Source organism: Gallus gallus, chromosome Z (genome assembly GCF_016699485.2).
Source record: "Gallus gallus isolate bGalGal1 chromosome Z, bGalGal1.mat.broiler.GRCg7b, whole genome shotgun sequence".
In the NCBI taxonomy this organism is placed as follows: domain Eukaryota; kingdom Metazoa; phylum Chordata; class Aves; order Galliformes; family Phasianidae; genus Gallus; species Gallus gallus.
The window spans coordinates 60,271,663-60,296,451 of NC_052572.1; the positions used below are offsets into that span (position 1 = coordinate 60,271,663).

General features: G+C 37.7%; 1 protein-coding gene across 3 annotated transcripts in view; it reads right to left on the reverse strand.

The window, feature by feature from the left end:
- Positions 1 to 24,789, reverse strand: part of ADGRV1 (adhesion G protein-coupled receptor V1) — a 260,638-nt gene that overhangs the window by 41,212 nt on the left and 194,637 nt on the right. For all 3 annotated transcript variants that reach the window (XM_040655976.2, XM_015280551.4, XM_040655978.2), the window contains 2 exons: positions 12,686 to 12,843; positions 3,103 to 3,224 (listed from right to left, as the gene is read on the reverse strand). In XM_040655976.2, the coding sequence (XP_040511910.1) occupies positions 3,103 to 3,224; positions 12,686 to 12,843 (280 nt within the window). The remainder of the gene's footprint in view (positions 1 to 3,102; positions 3,225 to 12,685; positions 12,844 to 24,789) is intronic.

Genomic DNA, 24,789 nt, shown 5'->3' on the forward strand with positions numbered 1-24,789 from the left:
CATTTCATGTTTCTCTTATCCCAAATCAGGCTGAAATCAGGTTTTCCAGGGGCACTGGGAATGGTCTGTTGGGAAGATTTGTAATGCATACTTCTACAGAGCTTGCATGATGACACTTTATTTTATTGACATAATTCAGTATTATCTGGTTATTTTATGAACAGCATAGCTTGCATAAAGGGATATTATTTACAGACTATTCGCCTTGTTCTTTCACTGTTTTTTTTTATTCATGCTGCACGTCTGGTCACCTGAACCACACATCAGTTCTTCTGTTTCCTGATTAGATAACTAACTTTTAAAACAGGAGAACAATATATGTGGTGAGGTTATTTATAAAGCCATGGTGTTTCAGGAAATGTTTTTTAAACATCTTTTATTGCAGAGATTTACAAAGCACTGAATACTCTCGCCTATTAAAACAAACAAACATAAAAATGGTAGTGCTGTGAAAGATCTATTTAATTCCTTTCCTTCTTCTGAGGGTACCCAATGCTAAGTAGGTACCTTCTCCCTTTAAACATTTGATAATGTATGTTAGAAAGTAGTTTTAATGTCTACTACTGAAAAGTAGATGTCCTATTATATCTCATACCACAAATTTAAAGTATTAGCCAGGAAGAGAGAAGACATTTGAATTTTTTGCATGTCTTTTCAATAGAAGAAACAGTATTTTATCTTTGAGGTTTTGCAGATCCTCTAGCTGTAGGAAAAGAAAAAAAGTAACGTATTTATCCTTTTGTTACATTGATAAATATTGATGTAATTTGATAGAAATATGTCTGCTGTGGGGGTGCTATGGCACACCCTGCAGACCAGCTGCCACCTACAGTCATTCCCCAGATTCCACCTTCCATCAGGCTAAGAACCCAAATGTCAGTCAGATACAGAAGAGACCACAAGAGACCAAATGGTCAGCAAACTCTCTCCTGGACACCGTTCACATCTGCTTGGTAAACACAAGTTTCTTGCTTACGTGGAGTGTTAAGGAAGCATTGCCAGCAGAAAGACAATGCAAGCATTGGCACTGCTACAGCTTCAAAGCTGAGGCTGTGCCCCATCCACAGAGCCAGTGAGCCTGAAGGTAAAACCTCTAATATTTGGTGTTTTAATTTTTCATTTCCTTAGAACAATATCAAACAAAGCTGCTGGACATATACAATCGAGAGCTGAGATGCAACAGGGGAAACACCTCTGAGAAACGTCATGTTCCAAGTGGTTCTGTGGTCTTTGTGCTGTCTTTGGGTGCAGTGGACAGAAAAGTACCAGTCATGGCAGTAAAAGTTATCTAAGCCATAACGTCGAATGGCACAACAGTACCTGTAGAAATTCCTGCTTTTTCCAGTTGCGTGAAATTATACATGCAAGCATTTCTGATGTTCTAAAGTCCACAAAAATTAGCTTTGAGCAGAAGCACACAACTTTGAATGTTCTATCTATGTGGCACTTACTGCAAATACCTTTTGCATGGACCAACAACACATGTAAGATGTCAGTCAACAAGAACTAGCTAATAAAAGTAAAAATAAGCTACTTCTACAGGTAAAAAACTTTAAAGTACATTATTTGAAACAAAGAAATATAATGACATCAAATTTAACCAACTAAAAAACTTCATATAGACTGAGAAAAGCAAATACGCCATCTCAGTTTTATCTGGATATAGCTGAAATCCTAACATGCACTTCTCTGCTATCAGTCCTGACTCGAATATTATTCTAGGCATGTTTCAGTGTCTGTTTCTCGTGTCATCTGCTATCATACTGGACCACTATTGCAATAAATCCCTGCCAGACCTTGTGGGACTCACATTTTACACAGCTGGTTTTCAGCATCCCCTTTCACTGCTTGCTGCTACTGCAGGTATGAGAGTCTTGAAACTTGCAACATTCATTAAAATAATAATTCCATGGCTCTGTGCCATTATTTGGATAAAAAAGAGTCATACTCATGCTACTGCAAATTCTGTGGGGCTTCACTTATGCACAGTGATTTTATAGGGGGAAAGGAAAGGAAGGAAACAAGCAAGGACACTGTGGTCAGATCTGCAGAGCTGTGACCATCGCACTGCAAAAAGTTTCCTAAAATGCAACTTTACTGAAGAAAATCTACCCATGTAATTTCACAGAAATGAAAAAAATCATAATTAATTTGTTCACATATATGCCAATACACACAGAATAAATAAATGACAATTTGTATTGAACAATTAAATGTATTACAAAGACAATAAATTACCATTATTTTTCTCAGTTTAAATAACTGTTACTGACTGAGATGTACATTCTGAAACTGTGTAGATTTCTGCTTAGGGAAACTCTCCCATTTCGAACTCAAATCTAAAATACATTTGTTTTGAAAAATACTTTTATTAAATGTATAAATATATATATCTAATTTGAATTCCTCATCATTTTACTGTTCTCGTACACTAGAGGTACTTTCCCATCCATGACATACTATCCTCTGTTCTGTAAACAACTCCATAATGTGCAGTTAGGTGCTGAGTTCGGCATAACACAAGACCAGTTGGTTCAGTGGAAGCAGTCATGTTACTTTCTTCATAGGGCTATTTTTATTTTTGAGGGAAACTAATCATAACATCTACTCTACATTTGATTTTATTCAAGGAAAAGATGTCTAATTTATCAATGCTGAATGAGAAAAGCCAATCATCAAGACTTACCTCAAGACAAAAAAATCAGTGTTATAGTAACAGAATTTTAAAGCTTTGCATTTGTGTGTTTGCTTAAAAAAAAAAATAGAATTGACAATGAAAATTGAAAAAATGTGTTTCTTTATGAAGGCTGCAGAAGCTTCAGTCTCACTGCCATAATTATCTCAGTAACATTACATAAGTAAGGAAGCAATTTGCTTTCCCAGTTTATAAACTGTGAAATTAAATGTGTGCAATTGTGGCAATTTTTCAAAACAGTGCACCTCTTGCATTAACATACCTTCTATATGTGAATTTCAGAAACAGACAGACATCACCATTAACACTTACAGTGTGTCACATGCAAACCACTATTTGTTTCTGGGTTTCGTTCAGCCCAAACACCAGATGTCTGCAGGACAGAAGGAAGCAGTGGCAGCTCTTACCTGCAGGCTATTGAAGATGATGAAGAAAACCAACATCCAGAGGTGCCGGTAAGCCATGTGCAGTCCTCCCCACAGCCAGGTGATGGAAATCAGGGCAAAGAGGTACAGCACCAGAGGGATTTCTGGAAAGCAGAATCAGAGGCTTTCAGTTCGTGCGAAGAAGCACTTTCCAAACACTATGCAGGCAATGGGCAGCCATGTCCCTGAGCTGGGGGCAAAGGCTGGAGGGTGGGATGAGCCCACAGGACACACAGCAGAGCTCCTGGGAAAGTCTGGGGACTTGTGGAGGTAACGGATTTTCAGGAATTGAGGGGAAACGGGAACGAACGTTAGTGCTGTTCGCACAGAAAACAGCAAAGGCTCTGGCTTTTCAGCGTATTCTGATTTGACGTTGATTTCCCTGCAAACCAAATATGAATATGCACCCGGCCTTACAAAATGACAAGAGAATACCTCTGCTCCATTGAGGAGTATGCCAAAGACAGAATTTGCTCTGATTAACCGCAATCACATTCACAAACACACATGCAAACCTGGCCTGAAGCCGATACGTGCGGCAGCACTTCACATCCCTCTCTGTATTCACAATGTGAGGGATTTCAGGCTGCTGTCATGCAGGCACTTGCATGAAGTAACAGAGGAAATCAGCCGGAAGTTTAGCTCTCACCCCCAGCCTATCCTGCTCCTGACACCCAGGCCCCATTTCTGAGAGTGTCCACAACAGTGTCCACTACACACAAAGATGTAGTCCATCTTTGCCTGGTCTACAAGCTCAGAGTTGCAGAGGTGCTGTGCAAAGCATCGCCCCTCTCAATGCCAGCCACAGTGCACCAATGTAGAGTTCTGGGGAGGCACTGTTTGAGAAACTCACATTACACCCTCCTCAAAGTCCCCAATGGGAAAGGAAAAGTTCCTCATGGCCTCAACAGCCATTTAACAATTTTCTGTAGTAGCTTCTAATATATGCAGCTAGCAGCACGATTCTTTCACAGTAATTAAAAACGTAAAGTTCTCTAAAGCACCAGGTGGAATATTAAGAAATGAAGCACTAGGATTCCTTTTTATCCTACACTGCACACACAATAAATCTAAGTACTTACCAGGCATGTATTTAACAGAGTTCATAAAAATTGGCAAGGAACTGACTACCTCAAAATATGTCTGGTTACAGAAATAACCAAATATAGCAAAATAAAACATGAAAAAATGTACATACAATGCTGAGTTCTTTAGATTTATCTTTCTGGAGGTAAATTCAGTAATTATCCATAGAGAAACTCCTTGATTTACTTATGAACAGATATAGGAGGAAAAATATAATCATTCTGTCAAATACCAACATAATTTAATAAAATTTAGCTCTTTAGAAAGCACAAATGATGCAATGGACTGTCAATTAATGATCACTAATGTAGGCATACTCTAAGCACCATGCAAAGGTCAAAGTTAACAATACAGAGAACTTTCTCAGAAAGCTGAAATTATGACTTGGCTGTTGCATGACACTGCAGCATAGTTCAACTTGGGTGGAGAGCTGGGAAGAGAAGAAAGGAAGTTACAGGAGGACAACTTGCAGGCAGCAGAGCATGCCAGAAGTAACATCTTGATTGCTGCTTTTACTACACAAACAGTACATAAGGAGGGCTCTGACAATATTAATCATGATCTGACAGCTCTAGATCATTAGACATAAAGCTGAAGGAGACAGATCAACAAGCTGTCTAGATCATATACTTTTGATGTACAATGACCTGACTTTATTATCTTCATGTGTGTGTGAAGGATAGCTCTGATAAATTCACTGCCATCCCAGCAGAGCAGAACTACCTCAGGTAAAAAGAGAATTAAGCTCACTGAATCTAGCAAGACCTCCAAGAAACACACCTTCAAGAGTAAATCAGATAAGGGTTTATGTAACAAATGCTACTCAGTGCAAATGAATCAGTTACAGGTTTTATATATATGGTAAAATAATAAAAATGGCCTAAAGATACCTGTCTAGTGCCACATGCTGAATATGGGTACAGTTGAATATTCTGATTTTATCTCTGTCAAGAGCAATTGCTTCATTACTAATATTGAAAGGGGTTAACTCGGAGGTGGACTTTGCTGGTACTTTAAGACTCAGCTGCTTGAATTCCCTTCACCCACATTCTGATAAGACAATTTGTTGCATTCTTATTAAAAAAAACCCTTAATAACTAGAAATATATCAGAAAATGTATCAGAAAGTCATCAACAATTCATCTGAAGTTTATTAAAATAGCATCGTATAAAAGGAAAGGGTGCCAATAAAAAGGCTTGGAATGATCCAAAACAGTCTAGTTATCTGTGCTTTCCTTCACACAGAGAGGAAACTGACAACTCCTCTCAAACAAGCAAGTGTATTTCTGGACAGAAGTAACTTCTCTTAAAAGAACTATGCTAAGAATTCAAGTGCAGTAATCACACATACAGAACTTGAATAAATCTCAGAAGATAAAAGACTGAAGTTGGACAACCAACTCCTTATCAGCATGATGTAGGTGAGGCGCTGTCAAGCAGTTTTCTTGGGCACTATACATATTTGAACTGTGATAGTTCTTTTTTACATGATTAACGTAAAATATTTTAGTACTTGGACTGATGAAAGGTTTTGTTTAAGCAACAGTCAGTCCACCTACTGCTTAAGTATGTCTATATCTGTATCAATCTATCCATCCACACAGACATAGTGTATGCACATATTACCATCCTGACTGTTCATAACTCCTGAAACATCTCTTCCCTTTTCCTTAACTAGAGGTTTAAGAGACATTGGCAGAGTTGATGATTCCATAGAGATAAATGCAGCTCGTGCAGCCCTAGCTGCAGCTGTTCAGTGTTTGCAGACTTAGTGCAGTCCAGGCAGGTATTTGACCAGGTGAAATTACCCTTTAATTACCAAATAGCTCTCTTTGCCCATGGTTTCTCACTTCTTCCCAATTGCTGAGAAAAGATTATGTTTATTATTAACTTATCTATAAACCTGATTGTTTTTTTCTGCAATGCCTGCTGTTGTGAGGGCTGTCCTACACTGTAATCCCTTTTTGTGGGCAGTGAAACTATAATTTTACTACAGTAGGGGAATCCTTTAACACTCTAGATTTTGTCCAGCGATTTACATTGAAAAGATGCTGCTGAAAATTTGAAAGAAAGGCTGCCATATTCTCATGACATGCTTGGATTACAAAATTCATGAACCAGGAAAAGTATTGAAATGGTGGAAACATACAATTTCCTTAATGAGAATCTGTCAGGAGTTGTACTGGGTGAGAAAATTTATTGAGCTTTGCTTCCAGGAAAGGCAAAAAAAGCTGCTCAAATACAGTACTGTCCCAGCATTTCTCCTGTTTACAACTCAGACTCTTCTGAAACAAGACAAAGTCGATTTCTTTAGTAATCTTCAGGGCACTTCTTCACCAACTCATCTGTTCTGCTCTTGGAGATGGATTTGTAAACGTAATCTTAATTTGACATAACCTTGAAACACAGCTATCCCTGTGAACTGCACATCAATTGTGATAGACTAAGTTGATGGTGCCTACCAATACTCATTTTAGAGGGTAGTGGCAGGGGAAATCCTCTTGCACATTCAGCCAGCTGCCCATTGTACAGAGAAAGTGGTTCTTTAAAAATATCTTCTTGTAGATCCTATGCTTTACAGTTAAGAAAACTTGCACTTGGGCAGAGAGAAAACCTAGCAGCTTGAATGAACCAACTACTTGCTCGAACAGAGGCATCAGAGTAACAACAACATAGAATCATAAAATCATAGAACAGGTTAGACTGGAAAGGACCTTAAAGATCATGTAGTTCCAACCCCCATGATGAAGGCTGGGTTAAACAAGACCTGTGAAACTAAGATCACCTAATTGCTATGGAGAAAACCTCTAGCACTACTAGGAAAAGTAACTGACCTAGGAAAACAAATTGCTTTTATAGATTGCCAGAATTGCAGCTGTCTGCAGGATATCACAATTAGTTCTTTCAGAAAATCACACCCAGTAAGGTAGGTAGGCTTTGATGAAGTTTTAGTGTTTGGTACCCATGAAGCACAATGAACTTCCCAGTTTGGCCTAGATCATACATTTTAGGGGATAATATACTATTATCTTCCTAGAAATGAACTCAATTCAATAGAAAACAATCTTCAGATCCTGAAATTGCCAATTTTCTGTTTCTTCTGTCTGTGCAGTTGAGAACCACTCAACATACTTGGTCTTTTTCAGTATGAAACCAGTTTTAAGCTGCCAGGTAGAATATCTGAAGGTTTTCTTCTTTCTTTTATTACCTGGTGTTATAGACAGCATTTTCAGGAACTAGTCTGAACAGTGAAAAATGTTAAATGAAATAGAAATTAATAAGCCTGGAAATAATTAGAAAATATTACAACTCTGAAGTATAAAGCTGAACAAGTGCTTGCAACCACCTAAATGATTTAACAATGAAAAATAAGAAATACACTGCACATTCCTAACATATCAAAATGTATTGTTACCACTGTGTTGGCTCACAATGAGTCTATTGCCTAAAATGTTGTTTATTTTTTTTTTCCTAAAAATAGAAAGGTCAATAAAAGAATCAATTAAATAATACAGCTTTAATAATCTTTTGAGTTTACCTATAAATATTTACTATATTTATTCCCCTCAAGTTGTTAACCTGATACTGCACCTTTAATTGTTTTTAATTATTCTTGGCTAGGCATGCAGACCTGCTACAAAAGCTGGATAATCTTTCCTAACATTTTTCCTAGATGATTCAGGAGAATGTGTAACTACTCAGAATGTCACTGTTTTGTGGGAGACCTAATCTCAGTAGAACATTTACAGACTATTGCCTAACAAGTCAGGGACCATAACTACAAAAATGCCACAAAAATCTTTTTCTGAAACCAAGTTTGAATGACAGTATTCCAAGTCCTGCTGGCTCCTTTCTTGACTACTTTTGACAACTGCAGTAGACAAGGAGTTTGGTAACAGGATTTTGTGGCCAAAATAAAGAAGTTAATAAGATTTCCTCATAGAGTTTAAAGGAGAAGATTCCACCACCACCACCACCATGCAATCAGCAACCCAAGACGGAACCTCTGATTCCAGATTGTAGATGTTGAAGATGTACAGACTTTAACACCTTTCGATACTGCAGACTACAAAGCTAGCACATAAATGACCATGAAATCCAACTGGAAAAAACTGCTTGTGGATAATTTGCAAAAATACAAAGCAGCAAACCTGATAAAATATTATCTTTGGTACATTTATTTTTTTTTATCTGTTGGCCTTGTGTCAAGGAAAGGTTTGAAATTAAAGAAGAGGAGAAGCACTTTTCACACTAACAGTAGAGACTATGTCATTATTAGAATGCATAAAATACAGGCTTCTTCAACATTCACATTTAATTTCAGGTTTTTGACAAACTTTCTCACAGATCTTAAAGATATTTCATGGTATAATCAAATGAAAGACCAGGTCTTATTTTACTTTATTACAGCTTATGCCACTACTGCTGTACAGAGAACATGGCAAATACCATGGCAAATCAAAAAAGAAAAAAATAAAAGTACCTACTGATCTTAATATAATAAAATCATTTAAAAACATTATGCAAGATGTTAAATGAGTGCTAAATTCACAACTATATAGGCATAAATCATGCAAATTAACTTGCTTCTGCAGAATTCTTTAAAGGAAGATAGCTAATTTGAGCATGTGAAGCACAGTAAAACACAATTTAAATTGCATGAGGGTAGATGATTATTTTAAGTTATCTTATTCAGATCTTTGTTCTTTATTTCAGCTTGTAATTATGCTTGTGTATTTTGTCTTTAACTATATTTCTAAAAGCCTGAGAGGCAAAAATTTGTTTTTCTCCTAATTACAAAAAAGAAAAGCCCCTTGAGCACTACAAAGACTAAAATATTATCCAGAGTAAAACTGCGATGAATGCTGTGCATACTGAGGTGGCCAACACCTGGCTCTTGATTCCTAGATGCATATTGTCATCTCTAGATGAAAGCACTCTTGGCACTCACCATTCCTTTGCTTCTTTCAGGTAGATGATACGTATCTTAAAATTCAAGATAAAGATTGTAGTGTGCAGGTTTACAGGATAAAGAATACATGTAACAACAGGCTTAGGTGTATACTATCACTCAGAATCAAAATTCCAGTCCTCAGCAAAATTTCCTGAGTGCAGAAGCATGGTTGGAATGTCCTGCATTTGCCTTTTGGATGGCTTGTTTCTTGAGAGGATCACGTGGTAATAGATACAGGTTATCCATAACGATGTGTTATGGCCAGGAACTGCATACTGCTGGGATGATAAATATACTAAAGAAATTTATATTAGGGAAGACATGAAAAGGTAGTTACAGTTTTAAAGCTAAATATTTAAGGTATTCTTCATAAAGTTCTATTTTGGCAACAAACGTTTTTAATCTTTAGATTCCTTCTGGCACATTTACAATCATGATATCTGAATCAGGAACAATCTACTGCAGTATTTATGCCTAGGGCATGAAAATTAAGTTACGATGTTCCAGAAATTGAGATCATGCATTAATGATGGTATTATTAGAACAAAAATACAGGTGATATTTCAATTAAAATTTTTTCCTTATATTTTCAAATCTTTGCAAAATTATGAAAAGTTAACAAGCAGTTGGAAAGGAAAACAATAAATACTGGACTGTTATCTTTTTTATTTCCAATTTTTGTACTTGCATATTAGGACTGTCAAGAAAAAAGCAATCCCCTGCTATATAACCTTTTTCCAGCCTCCTGTTATTACAGCCAAATACCGCTATCCTGCTTTCAGACCACCTGATTTCTTTCAAAAGCAGTCTTTCTTGCTGCAAACTTAAATATTAGTTCACCCAGAGGCTGTTTATCCAATGCACGCTCCTGACTTGGCTGCTGTCAAGGCTAACTTTTGAGAAGTTGGTTTCTATATTTAGAAGAATAATCAGTCAATAGAACATGTTTGCTGAAAGGTTGACAAGATGATTTAGTTCAATCTGAAGCCTCTTTTCTAGCAGGCCTAATGCATACCTTTGAAAGTGGACGCTAGGGTTCAGGATGACATCCTCTGTAAATCAGATTTCACATTATTTTTTTGAGGCAGAAATGTTGCTTGCTTTAAAAGATAATTAATTCTTGACTCTTTCATTGCCCTTTCTTCTAGCATTCTATTGTGGAGAAAAATTCCTTGCCCTAAGCAAGCTGTATCCACCACAGTGTAAAACAACACAGCTAGTATTAGAGTGATGCTGGAGTGGTAAAAAACAGAGAGAGCAAACACATATCTGGTGCTCCAAACAGGGCAGTGAGAAGTGTGTACACAGCATATTCCTCAAAATAGAAGCTAGCAAATGGTATTAATTTCTTTTTATTCTCCACTACAACAATATTTATAATCATAAGCTTTTACAGAGCTATTCCAGGCACATGAAAAGACTGTGATGAGCTGTATGGGAAGATCACAAACCATTGGCAAAGGAGATGACAATAATTACTAAGAGCAGAGTTGTGCTGGTCTGACTGTCCTTATGAAGTGATATTTTCTTTAAAGCCTGAAACCTACCAGAGCACAGTGTAAGAGATGTGACTCTGCTCAAGAGTACCCAAGATAAACCTAGAGGACTAGGAAGAACACACACATGACAGAAAAGGAGGTACAACTAATAAGTTGTAACTAATCTATTAATGGGTAACAAACACTCCGCTCCTACAGACAGAACAAAATAATAAGGCATAGTGCTGCCTCAGTTCATGAATATACTTTATGATAGCAGACAGAATTTATTCTGATAACTAGAGGAGACAACATGAAACTTCTTTGTCAGGTAAACACGAGAGTCTTCCAACAACAGGAGAAAAGAGAGCAATAATATGTTAATTTTTAGCTTAACCATTTACATCCCATTTTATTTGAAGATAACAGTATAAACTACATGTGAGGATACATTTTACTGTTCCTATTCTTATTAATTTTCTATTACAGTTAGTAATAACCTTCCTCAAGTAGAGATCACAAATTTGGAACGTCAGGTTACTGCACATAGTTTAGGAAGTTTTTCCAGCAGTTTATGCAGTCATCTAAAGAATCTACACTTAGAAGTCTTTGCTTATGGTAATGTTACTGCTTCAGAATACAGTGTGGTTTTTCAATTTGGCTTATTTGCCCTCAGACAAACATTACCTTTCAGCATATGGATATGGAATCTCCATCCTTAGAGATACTATTAAACCCTAGTTATTTATAAATAAATAGACCTTATTATTCAACACTGAATAAGCAACCACCTTTGTGATTGCTCCAGGCAGTCCCTTTTATATCAGAAAGAACTAAAAGCATAAAGTGCAAGTAAAGTCTTGAGTATCGTATTTATAAGCAGACCTTATATGAACTCACATATAGCTGTTACTAAAGCTGAATCTTGGTCACTAAGATAGAAATTAATTTTGAAGAAACGTCTGAATAATAAATACTCTGTATTCATTTTCATTTTCTTATAAAATGAATAGATCTCTACAATATAAATGTTTAAAATAAAACAACTCCTTGCTTCATACTATAATTACAACTGCAAATTTGAAAAGACAGCTACTCTATAAATCCAAGCAGTTACAAGCACTGGACTGCTGAATGGAATTTTTTAATAATACACGGTCCCTTTTAAGCTCAGATGATATTCATCTAAAAAAATTGGGAAAAATGATTCCAGCGACTTTGAAGGATTGTAAAATCTAACTGCCTTCCTTTACTCACTAAGAAAATAGACACATTACTACTAAAATCGACATATTTGCCCTTGTTTATAGAAGAGATTTATTTTTTCAAGAACTGCGTGAAAACAAAAGAATTATTCTAAGCTTTCCACAGAGTGTCATATTATTCAGAATTGATATAAACTGCTACAATTTTATTTTAGGAACATAATTGTATTTGCAATTGTTGTAACCAAGCAGACAGACCAATACATCCTGTTTTGCATGAGACAGATCTTTTCTTTCAAGCATATTTCAGTTACGCGAAGCACTAAGAAATTTCAAAACAGTCATGTTAACTCCAAGCACTCCATCATGCAGCCTACACGCCCGCACGGCTGCAGGACACACACTGTAAAGCAAAGGCTGGGCACTACTCAGCACCTTGACCGTTGTTGCACAGCCCGAAAAATGATGCTACTCCTCACCCAGCCTCTGCCCCCCTTGCAAATTTATTACTTGGCATCAGCCACAGCCATGCAGGACGGTGTGCCTACTTAGGTCTATTTTCATTACCAGACTAGACATAACCAGTGGTACTAATTTCTTGTTTAGGCTTTACACATCTTTTTTCTCATTTTGGTAAGACAGCTCAGCACTTGCATAACTTTCATCATGAAAGTACCTCCACAGACTTCAAAGGGACCACTAGCATGCTTAATCTTATAGAAGTGCTTTGGTATTTATTGAGCTGTGGCTTCTGGTGTTTTTTTTTTTTTTTTGAACGGGAGAACTGTCAGCACTATGCTGAAAGTCTGATCGTTTGCTCAGGGGTAGCTGATGTATCCTACCTGCAGCATTCGTTCTCCCTCTGAAAATATCGTCGTAAGCTTTCCATTGTGGGGTCACTTGGTAGGCATGAACGAACACCACGAAAACCACTACCAAGCACATTAACGGCATCAGTGCAGCAGTGAAGAGAGCAGCATATGCATTCGGAATGAAGCACCTGATGAAAAAAAATGGGAAAAAATGTTCTTTGTAAACACAAATCATTAGTAAATAAGAATACACTTTACAAAAAACAGATCACAGAATCAAAGAATCAAAGAAATGAATCACAGAATCATAGGGGTTGGAAGGGACCTCTGGAGATCAGGTAGTCCGACTGCCTGCTAAGGCAGGTTCCCTACAGTAGGTTACACAGAAGTGTCCAGGTGGCTTTTGAGTACCTTCAGAGAAGGAGATTGCACAATCTCTCTGGGCATCCTGTTCTAGTGCTCTGTCACCCTCACAGTAAAGTTTTTTCATGTCCAGATGGAACTTCCTGTATTCCTGTTTGTGCCTGTTGCTCCTTGTTCTGTTACTGGGCACTACTGAAAAGAGCCTCGTCCCATTCTCTTGATGCCCACTCCTTAGGTATTTATAAGCACTGATAAGATTCCCTCTCAGTTTTCTCCAGACTGAACAGACCCAGGTCTCAAACCTTTTCCTTATAATGGAGTTGTTCCATGCTCCTCTACATCTTTGTATCCTTCTGCTGGACTATATCCAGTAGTTCCCTGTTTTTCTTGAACTGGGGAGCTCAAAACTGCACACAGTATTCTGGATGTGGCCTGACCAAGGCAGAGAAGAGGGGTAGGATCACCTCCCTCAACCTGCTGACCACTCTCTTTTTAATACACCCCAGGATACCATTGGCCTTCTTGGCTACAAGGGCATACTGCTCACTCACAGCCAATCTGTTGTCCATCAGAACACTCAGGTCCTTCTTCACAGAACTCCTTTCCAGCAGGTCATCTCCTAACCTGTACTGATGCATGTGGTTATTCCTCCCCAGCTGTAGGCACTTGCCCCTGTTGAATGTCATCATGTTCCTTTCTGCCCAACTTTCAGCCTGTCCAGGTCTCACTGAATGGCAGCACAGCCTTCTGGTGCATCAGCCCCCTTCTCCCAACTTTGTATTATCAGCAAACTTTCTGAGAGTGTCTTCTATCCCTTCATCCAGGTCACTGATGAAGACATTGAACAAGATCGGGCTCAGCAATGAATCCTGGGGAACACCCCCAGCTACAGACCTCCAACTAGACTGTGCCACTGATGACAACCCTCTGAGCTCTTCCAGTCAGCTAGTTCTCAATCCACTTCATTGTCCACTCATCTATCCCATACCTCCTTTAACTCTATTCCCAGAGTAATCTCAAAAGGATGTGCTGGGTTCTGCTGGTTTTATTCCTTATCATACATTAAGGAATATAGCACTTTTACCTTAGAAGTACGCATGTTATATTTTAGCCTGACCAATATTTGAGAGATTTAAACTGTTGCAAATAGAACAAATTATATTTTAACCAACTCTATGCAAGCTTTGTTCATTTAATGTGATCATTCTTAGTCACCAAGGTCTAAAAGGTCATTTTGCAATTTTCTATACTTAGCTCTTAAAACCATAAATTAAATTATGAGAAATAAATTTTAAAATAAATGAACAAGACTTAAAGGCAAGATTCTTCTCAAGTTGCTGGAAATTTTATGTCATTTGCACAATGAAGCCAAATGCTTCCTGCTTCCCACTTTAAAAAAAAATTGTTCTCTCTCCTTACCCTTTCCATTTATTAAAGTTACAATTATTTATAAAGACGTGTTAGGAATATGACTTATTAAAAAAAAATAGTCAAATTACACATATAAGGCTATAACTTGAAGAATATGGAGATGATAGTTAAAGAGAGATCTCCAGTGTATGACTGATCAGGGTTTGCTATGAACTCCCTTGAGGTAAGTATGTGCTTTACTGCCACTGACCTACCCTGGAGATGACGCAAAACTGAGCAGCCCAAGGGACAGCTCAGGAGTCAGTATGTCTAGTCAGTATGCTCTCCCTATTAAAAGGGTGTAACTTATCCAGCCCTTTGGTTTTTCAGGTCAGCTCAACTAAATACGTTCTTCTCCAGTGCTGGTGTAATGTACATCTAGGAAGAGTCTGGGAATTTGTTTCACTAGCATTCATTTTCACTTTGGTCAGGTGGATATGCTATTAGTAATCTGTTCAGAAAGTCATGCAAGTCCCTGGGATCTAGTTCTTTGTCACTCTCAGAGCACGTCTGGCATATTCAACAAATCACAAAATAACTTCCAGCAAAATCTTAAATGCTTTGTTTGACTCTTCTTCAGAAGGCACAGGCTTAGTGAGACAACAGGCTGAGATACTGCCTGATAACAGCAGTGAGCGAGTAAGTAAGCCACAGGGAAGTCACCTTCTCTGTACTGCCCAGGTTGTGCCCACTATCTCTGCTCCTGGCACTGGGCACCATTGAAGAAAGCTCTGTCGTTTCTGCATCCTTCATCTAGGGATTTGTGGTCATGGATGAGATTCCCCTGAGCCTCCCCTTCTCCAGGCTGAGCAGTCCCTGCTCTCTCAGCCTCTCCTCACAGGGGAAGTGCTCCAGACCCTGTACTGGTCTCCATCCAGTATGACTAGGTCTGTCTCAGACCAGGGGGCCCATAGCTGGACACAAGACTCCAAGTGGGGCCTCACCAGTACTGAGAGTACTCACTCCAGTACTCACCTGTACCTCCACTGGCCTGCTGGCTTCACTGTTGGTTTATTTAATCTAATTTTAATATTTCTTAGATATGAAAGTAACATTTTGTCCCCAAATGTATCTTTGAATAGACCCAAACAGAATAAAGATGTGAAGGCCTAATACCACAATCTATACTATTTTTAGGGATTAGACTGAAGCCAAGAATCTTAACAGAAATATATTCTCTAAAACCACATTTACAGTCTGAAACCTTATCTTTTTCAACTTGATACATTTTTGTATTTCAGAGATCACACATTCTGTTAAATAGCTATCTGAAAGTGTCTTGAAATGTTTCTGTGAACATTCCTTTACAGTCAGATAACAAAAATAGCATAAACCTAGGTACCTGATTTAAAAAAAAAAACAACTGAAAAGTTACATGGACAAGAAAATACACAAATCTACAGATCTTACTTTAGATTTCTTTTGATGCAATGATCAAACAGAAAACAAAAACAAAACTAGCAAAACAAAACCCCAAGTATCAAGTTAGGTTTTCTCTTTCCTTCAATACAAAGCAATAAGACATTCTCTTGATGTATCTTTACCAGGACCAGAATGATGAGAAATAACTTTAATATATATATTTTTTCTCTCTTACCATAAATGTACATTAAAACTAAAGTAGAACTTTTAAATAAGGAGGCAAAGAAACTAATAGGCAACATCTTTTTTTTAGAAAAGACAACATCTCAAATAGGTATACATATTTTAGTCATTCTGTTGATTAAAATAACCTTGGTTGGACAGCCAGAATCAGGACATTTCCTTGGTTTTCTTTTTCTTCTTTTTAATTTCTTTTAAATCAACAAAATTAATTCATACATTTGCTTTCTTATCAAGGGGGTAAAGTATGCTACTTGAGACTCTGAGTGCTTTTGTAAAGTCTATGATCTCTTAGTCCAAAACATTCCCTAATACAAGGAAAGGGATTTGAGCTACACAAGATACAGGAGACCCTCTTTTATTTCTCTGAATAGTTTTAGTATAAAAAGAAAAAAAAAAACAAAAACCAACCAACCAACAACAACAAAAAACCAACGATGCATACTGGAACAATTTTTAAGCAAGATATGAAAATTGCTAAGGAATTAAAGACTTTTTTTTAAAAAAATTAGGAAGATATTGAATACAAGTTCTGACATATTTTGTTCCTTTCTTAGCAAGAATTTTTTCAAATACTTAACGCACTGAAGACAGTTTCATTCCTTTTTTGGAATGCTTGAATTCCAAGGACATCCTTCCTCAAAGGCAGCTTTAAACTATGGAAAGTTAAGTTTGAAAAAACATTTTTATCTAGTGCTCTCTTCTACTCTTGCTAATGGGTGCCTATCTAGCTGACATTTATTTTATGAGTTTCTCTCTGGATCTAGACCTAGATTATTATTGTTATTATTGCTTTTAAAAATACATAATTTAGTTTTATTTTTCTATCATTGTTACCTAATCCTGGGCGTGAAGCTTGACTGCACTTAAACTTCTCCCTTCCTTTAATAACAGTGGAGTTGTTGGGAAGCTTCACCCCAGAACAGGGAGTTGTCGCATTGTGTGAGTTTGCTCATATTGGTCATGTTACATCAGGGAGGTACAAGACAAAGGTCAGACACATGAATTCACACTCATTTGTATTTCGTCACCTCTGTGTAACAAAAGATGTCTGTATACCAAAAAAAACTAGGGCTTTATGTGTCCTTAAGACTAAGTTGCTTTATGTATAGGCTAATACCATACTTCCATTTTGTGCCACAGCATAGTGATGTTGACATATACTCAATTTATTGCATGAGATCTCTTTAAGCAGAGCTGGTTAACAGTCAGTTATTCCCCATTCTATTTCTGCATAGCATATTATACTTGGCAAGACATAATTCTTTCTACATGTCCCTACTGAATACCATGTTACTTTTCCAGAACAGGCCTCAGATGTCAATAACATTCTGAATTATAACTGACATTCAATAGACTTCTTTCTCAGCTTTGTGTTGTGGTAAATCTGAATGGAAACTCCTTATTCCAGACTTATATTATATGAAGTGAATGTAATATTTTCCAGTCCATTAATAATCAAAGAAGATGCTGAACAATATTTGAAAGACATTTTAAAGTCATGACTTATTGATATGTTTCATCCAAGAATTCTGAAAAATTGACCTGAAAACACAGCTAGCCTGTTGACATTTGTTTTCAATATTTCTTGAAACAGGGAAATTTGAGATGACTGGACATGTACTAACGTTGTTGCAAACGTCAGATAAGACAAGGAAATGGTCTAACCAACATAAGCCTCTCCAACAGATGCAATTGAACTAGTATGAGACGCAAAGAACATTCAACCGATGAAGAATTAAAAGGAAAACTCAAGATACTTTTCTGGAATGAGAATACATCAAATACAAATGGTTTCAGTCTTTCATGAGGTTACAGATTTAGTTTATAAACTTTGACACTTTTGGCAGTATTTGACTTACACAATGTAAGGCAGTGCAAACAAAGTAAATTTGGAAAACCTACTATATTCCTACCCCATTCAATGGCTAGTTCTTAATTCTGCAGAAAATAATTTGGTAATTACTGTGTGTCACATTAAGCAGAACATGAGTCATAACCTCATGCTGTTAAAAAGAATGTAGATATCATTTGTTAATGTATGAACAGCAGCATATGCTGCAACACTTAAGAAGTAATCATTTGGATCTAGTCAGCGTTGCAAAAAGGAAGAAGGCAGTTCAGAGGAGAACAGCAAAGGCTACAAGAAGCTTTATAAACATATTCCTCTCATAAAGACAGAAACAAATTGTTTAGATTTGTTCTATTTCTTTGTAAAGAGACATGGCATGTATTGGCAATCTACAAGTAGGCAAAGAAACAGGCAGTATTCAGGCAAATTGCAAGAGAGTAACACCTTTTCCATGTTCTAACACATTTTCCTTGCTGCAAAATACATGCTCAGGGCCTTAAATTACACCCAGATCTACATGTGAGTAAAAGCTTCCTAAGGCAAGAACTGTGAAGGGGAGAATACTGTACAGTGTTTCTGACTGAAGATTGTCTAAAAGAGGTTGAACAAACATCTGTTGCAAATGATGTAAACAGTTTCTCATCTCTCGCAGCTCTGCAACACTGCTTGCGAAGAGTACTCTGGTTCTGCACACAACTTTTCCTTTTTTTCTTTTCTTTTTTTTCTTTTCTTTCTTTTTTTTTTTTTTAAAGAGCATTTAAGTTAAAAAGTGTCTGAAACCTGTCATAGTGGTTATTGGAGAAGGGATTAGCTGTTTTTAGGGGTATTCCACAATGATAAGTTCCCACACTTCTCATTTTCTGATATTAAAAAGGGATCAGACACAAACTAGCCAGGCACTTTAATTCATACAAATTCAGGTAAAACATAAAAGAATACTTAAAACAAATGCATTGGAAAGATTGATGTTAGGTAGTATTTAGTTCTGTTCTTGAACTGTTCTTTTCCAATCAAGCCTCTGAGATGTAATGTAGATAAGGCTCTGCATTCTTGTGAACACTTGCTAAACATTTTATAGTCAACTTACAGAGTCAAGCCTATCTGATTTGATGGTTTGCATCCTACTTAGCATTTGCTTGGTTCTTGCCTGTCAGTGCTTCTGATCATAAGAAAGCTTGTGTCTAGTCATAATCACCTACGATATCATACAATACAAATTGCATAATATTTAATGGAAGAAGTAATCCTTCAGAAACTCAAGGGAAAAAATAAATAAATGTGTAACTGCAATCTAAAAATTCAGTGCTTACTTGACTATCTAGCACTCAGAAAAATGCAAACCAAAAACTAGTTTGTTTGTTAATGTCTTCCACCCTGCTAGGTTTGACAGCCTTTCTTGAAAGGTATGCAGAACACACAAATAAGGGAATTTTGAAACAACTCATCAAAACAGTTGTTTACATTCTATACAGCAAAAGGTAAAGCACATCACGATCACATAATCATGGAATCATAGAACCACAGAATGGTTTGTGTTGGACAGGACCTTTAAGATCATCTAGTTCCAACCCCCCTGATATTGGAAGGGACACCTCCCACTAGACCAGGTTGCTCAAAGCCCCATCCAGCCTGACCTTGAATGCTCCCAGGGAGGGGGCATTCACAACCTTGCTGGGCAACATGTTCCAGGGTCTCACCACCCTCACAGTAAAGAATTTCTTCCTAATATCTAGTCTAAATCTACCCTGTTCCAGTTTAAAACCATTTCCCCTTGTCCTGTCATTAAATACCCTTATAAAAAGTCCCTCCCCAGCTTTCCTGTAGGCCCCCTTCAGGTACTGGAAGGCCACTATCATGTTGCCTTGGGGCCTTCTCTTGTCTACTCTGAAGAGCCCCTGCTCTCTCAGCCTGTCCTCATAGAGGACCTCCAGCCCTCTGATAATCTTCCTGGCCCTGCTCTGGACCCTCTCCAACAGTTCTGTGTTCGTCTCCTGTTGGGAGCCCTAGAACTGGACTCCAGGTGGTATCTCATGAGAGCAGAGGGAACAAATCACCTCCCCTGATCTGCTGGTTCTGCTTCACTTTATGTAACCAAGGATATGGTTTGCCTTCTGGGCTACAAGTACGCAATGCTGGCTCAGGTTGAGTCTTTCATCAATGGACATCCCCAGATACTTCCGCTCTGGGCTGCTCTCAAGTCATTCTCCACCAAGTCTGTATTTGTGGTTGGGATTGCCCCAGCCCAGATGCAGGACTTTGCACTTGGCCTTATTGAACTTCATGAGGTTGGCATGGGCCCACCTCTCAAGTCTGTCCAGTTCCCTCTGGATAGCATCCCTTTCCTCTAGCATGTCAACAACCACTCAGCTTGGTGTAATCTGCAAACTTGTTGAGAGCACACTCAATCCCATTGTACATGCTGCCTATAAAGATGTTAAATAACACTGTTCCCAACACTGATCCCCGAGGAACACCACTCGTCACCAGTCTCCACTTGGACACTGAGTTGTTTACCACAATTCTCTGACAGTGACCATCCAGTCCATTCCTTATGCAGTGAGTGGTCCACCTATCAAATCCATTTTTTTCTGTTTTGACGAAGAGGATGTCCTGTGGGACAATGTCATCACAGTATCACAATATCAGGAATGGAACATTCTCAAGTGTTACACTTGTTTCTGAAGCTTATAGAAAGCAATCATGGGTTTCAGGTGTTACATGAGTAACAACTGAACCAAACAATAGTGTTATGTAATTCTTCCATTATCTTATTTTTTTATGTATTAAGCAAGGGCTATAAAGATCATAGTTTCCAATTTGCAGGGTAGAAAAAAACCTAAATAAATAAAAATTATTTTTGCAAAGCTTCTGAGGATGTTTGTGCCACCTCTAGCACAATGTAAGAGACTCCAGCTGCCAGGACTGAGTGTAGATAATCAGGCATCCTAGTTTCCATGGATGCATTTAGATGCAAGTACAGCTTCAAATGACGTTTTCCAATCAAAATATTCCAGTACTGGTAAAAGTATGGCACACCTGGGTAACTAAAAAGTGAAAAGAAAAAAAAATCCCATCCTCATTCCCTCATCCTCCTTAGTGGATGGCATCCAGGCTGTCAATGAAGAACTAGGGATTGCTGCTCAAGAATGGACCTTCTTACTGTCCAAAACATCTACCTCTGTTTTGCACTACTCCAGCTATGCATGTTCAAGGTAATATCCAGAAACATACAGACTGATGCAGAAACTGCATGGACCTTCTTAGTCCAAAAAGTTATTAGTGATAAAAGAACATCAGATCTGATTCCCTCCATCATCTATAGTCTGTCAACAATAATTTAACACGTCAAATGCCACCTGTGAGGCCACACTACAGATATATTTCATTTTACAAAAATTCTGTCAAAGCAGCTGTCATATTGTTTCATGTACTTTGAATTGGAAAAAAAAACCTAAAAGCCACCATGTAAAACAACACATCTTAATGCCAAATATGTTCATCACAGAGACCAGACCTGATGCAGGACAGGTATGTCTACAGGATGTGCAGTTTTGGCCGGGGAAGCAATGACAACTAGTTTGTCATTCAGCCTTTAAATTAAATTTATTTACCATGAATATGTGGGTTTTGAAGAGTCTTTTTAATTTAAAACATTTTTAGAAGGAACAAGCAGAAGACTCAATTCTAGGAGACATTGTATAACTGGTATCTGATATGTAATAGAGAGAATCAGGTTCCTTTAGAGGTTCCTCAGGCTGACCTGAAAGTTGATAAATCAGTATCTTTTCCGGTGGCTTGGCTTTCAGTGTTAAGATCAAACTTCTAGAGAAGATGCAGTGACAATATATCTCCTTACAATTTTATTACAGTGTTTATGAACAAATTAAAATCAGTTAATAAAGTATATAAAAATACTGGTTTTTTACACTGCATTCATATAGCGATAGTCATATTTAAGTAGTTCAAACAGAATGTATATAAATCACAGACCAATCATAAACTTGTCTTTTTGTAATTTTAGGATGTCATAATTTCCAAATCAGCAAATGTGAATCCTTATGTCTAATGCTGGTTCAGAAACTGAGTGGTATTTGAGCATCTCTGTATGAAACACTAAACTTTGGCCACTATAAAAAGAAAAATGCCACAATCAAATAATGTACTACAGCTGCCTAACAATGCATTAAAAAGAGGCATCATTTTCCATTCTTTTAAAAGTACTTAATGACGATGATAATAATTATGATAATAATGATAATTACATTGTTTTTTTAAGAGCCATAAATCCCTCATCAAAGAGTGAAAAAGCATGATTTGATTAAAAACAAACATCTGGCTTCCAGCACTGTTATATAAGGCTGTGCATGCCTTCATAAAAGTAAGACTCAAAAGGCCATGGCAGCTGTACTGAAGGTGAGCATTAATGGTCAGATGCACTCTGCACTGCAAACAGCTCATTATTCATATAAACCTTGAACCCACAACACATTTTAGAAGAAATCACATGGTTGAAGTAAATCAAACACTGGAAGGCAAATAGAGTGGCATCGTGACTCAGGAAAATAGACTCTATCCGTTTGCCGTGATTCAGTGCTTTGGAAATCTTCATGTGGGTACACTGAGCAAGGACCTTCCCTCCAACTAGGCTGACTTTTCTAGAGGACTGAACAGGGAAGAGCAATTTCACACTGGTCAGCATAAATTACAGCAGCCTCAGGGTATTCTAAATTACAGCTGGCAGGACAGAGGGGTTATTCAAGCAGTGGAGGCCAATTGAAATGCAGCATGGCTTTCATACTTTGATTACTCTCCAACATGCAAGGGTTTCTTTTAACATGACTCTCCTCACAGGAAATGGATTTTATTTGTTTGCTCTGCAACAAGAAAGTAGCGCAAAATAACCAGGGAAGAGCTATCTGCTTGTATTTGTGTAAGGTAGCTCCAATAAATGTCCTTGCATTAAGGTGAAACTAGCAGTGGTTTATAACTGAGTGAAAAGGTGTTGTCTGGAACTTTCAAAGATGCTTGGCAGAGTCCACATCCTGCTAACACTGACTTTACAGCCTGTGGTTGACCAGCTCTCCCGCATTCTTTGGAAAATCCCTGCCACTTTTTTTTAATGACCTGCAAGCAAACTGTATGATTAACCCATGTTGGCCGAATTACAAGGACTGTGACAAACTATAAAGTGAACTCCAACATTAAGGTGCAGTGCAGAATTACAAAATAATTTCAGTTCTGGTTTTATTAGAAACATTCTTCGGTATGCGGGCATTTCACACTAGACACTTCTAAGGAGACATTCAATTTTTAAAGTTATACTTAAATGTGTACATCCTTATATTAGAAATATTTTTCCTATTTCTTTCTCTAAAACAAGGTTGCCACAGGTGAGGTCCTAAACCCAAGCATTTTGCACTGTCTGTATATAAATGAGAGGGTTCATGACAATGACAGACATGATCAGAAGTGTTAAAAAAGCTGGCAATCTGCTGAGGTTACATTTTGCAGAGAAGTTCTGTAATGTTGGTGGATTCAAACCCCAAAGAACAATCTGTTACATGCACAGGATGTGTGAAGTTTCAGATGACAGACATAACAATTGCAAATATTACACTTCTCTCTGCACGATATCTATCTGGAGCTATTTAAATGTCAGTTCCTGTTGCTTCTAGTTCTGAAAAAAAAAAAAAAAAACCCAACAAAAAAAAAAACCCTTCTGTAGTTTAAAAAGTAAATTTGCTAAAAGTAAGTAGACTTCCTAACAGTAAAGTAAGCTATTTAGAGAAGCTAAGAAAATGCCAGGTAAAACAACTTAGAAATTTAACAACACTCGGCAGCAGCAGTTATAGAGTTTTGACTCTCCTTTTATCTTAAACAGTGCTTGTTGAGCTTTTCTCGTGAGTTCATGTCAGTACTGTCACTGACAGGCAAACAAACGTTCTTTCTTGTGAGTGAACCACAAATGTTTCCTGATAATATTGATTGAAACAACAAACAACAACAACAAAATACTTTTCTCTCAGTTCTCACCTACTAAAAGTACAGCCTGAGAAACTCCAGCCCTTGAATTCTGGACCAATTTACTCTGCTATTAAAAGAGACTTCTGCAATATGTAGAGCTCTGTTTGTTTGGGGTTTTCAGGGAGGCTTTTTTCCTGCTCTGTAAACAGACATGCAGCTCTCAGTACAGCCTGTGCAGGACATGGTGCAGAACGGAAACTCGTGGTGTTACAGCTCAGGAGGAAGTACCAGTTGGCTTCCTCATAAATAGTCTGAAAATCTAAATTTGTACTGCAGCACTGCACCCACCTTTGCCCAGCAGGAACAGCAGATACGGGCTGAGCTGCTTGCACAGATTCCCAGTGCTGGGACTCTCCTCAAAGACATGGAGCAGCAGCCCCTGTGCAAGCACTGAGCTGCCTTCCCCCAAAAACTACTTTGGTTGCAGCTATGAGTTTATCTTACAGCCTTGTGCATCTTTGCACATTTGAAAATCCCCTTCACTGCAGTGTATGAGCTCATCATAAATCCATGGCCATGATGTTCCACCAGTTGTCTCACACTAAGATGTCATCCTGGTCCATAATGTAAAGAGGACAACTACTACATTTTGACATCAAAATATGATGTTCTTGGCTAAATTTAACCTAATTACCTAAAGGATGGGTAGCGAGAACTGAAGTTCGGGGAAAAATACTTCCCACTCTGTAATTTCAGGAAAGCAGTTGACTAAGAGTGGAAAGATATCTGAAAATATCTGAAATTGGAAAAAAGAATAGAGGATGTTCTCTGGGACAATTAGTATAGAGGACATCCTATTCCTTGTGCATTACTAGGAGAACATTCTGCTATTGAATGCTATTATAGGTCAAGCCAGGCATATCGCAGGTGAGCAATAAAGGTT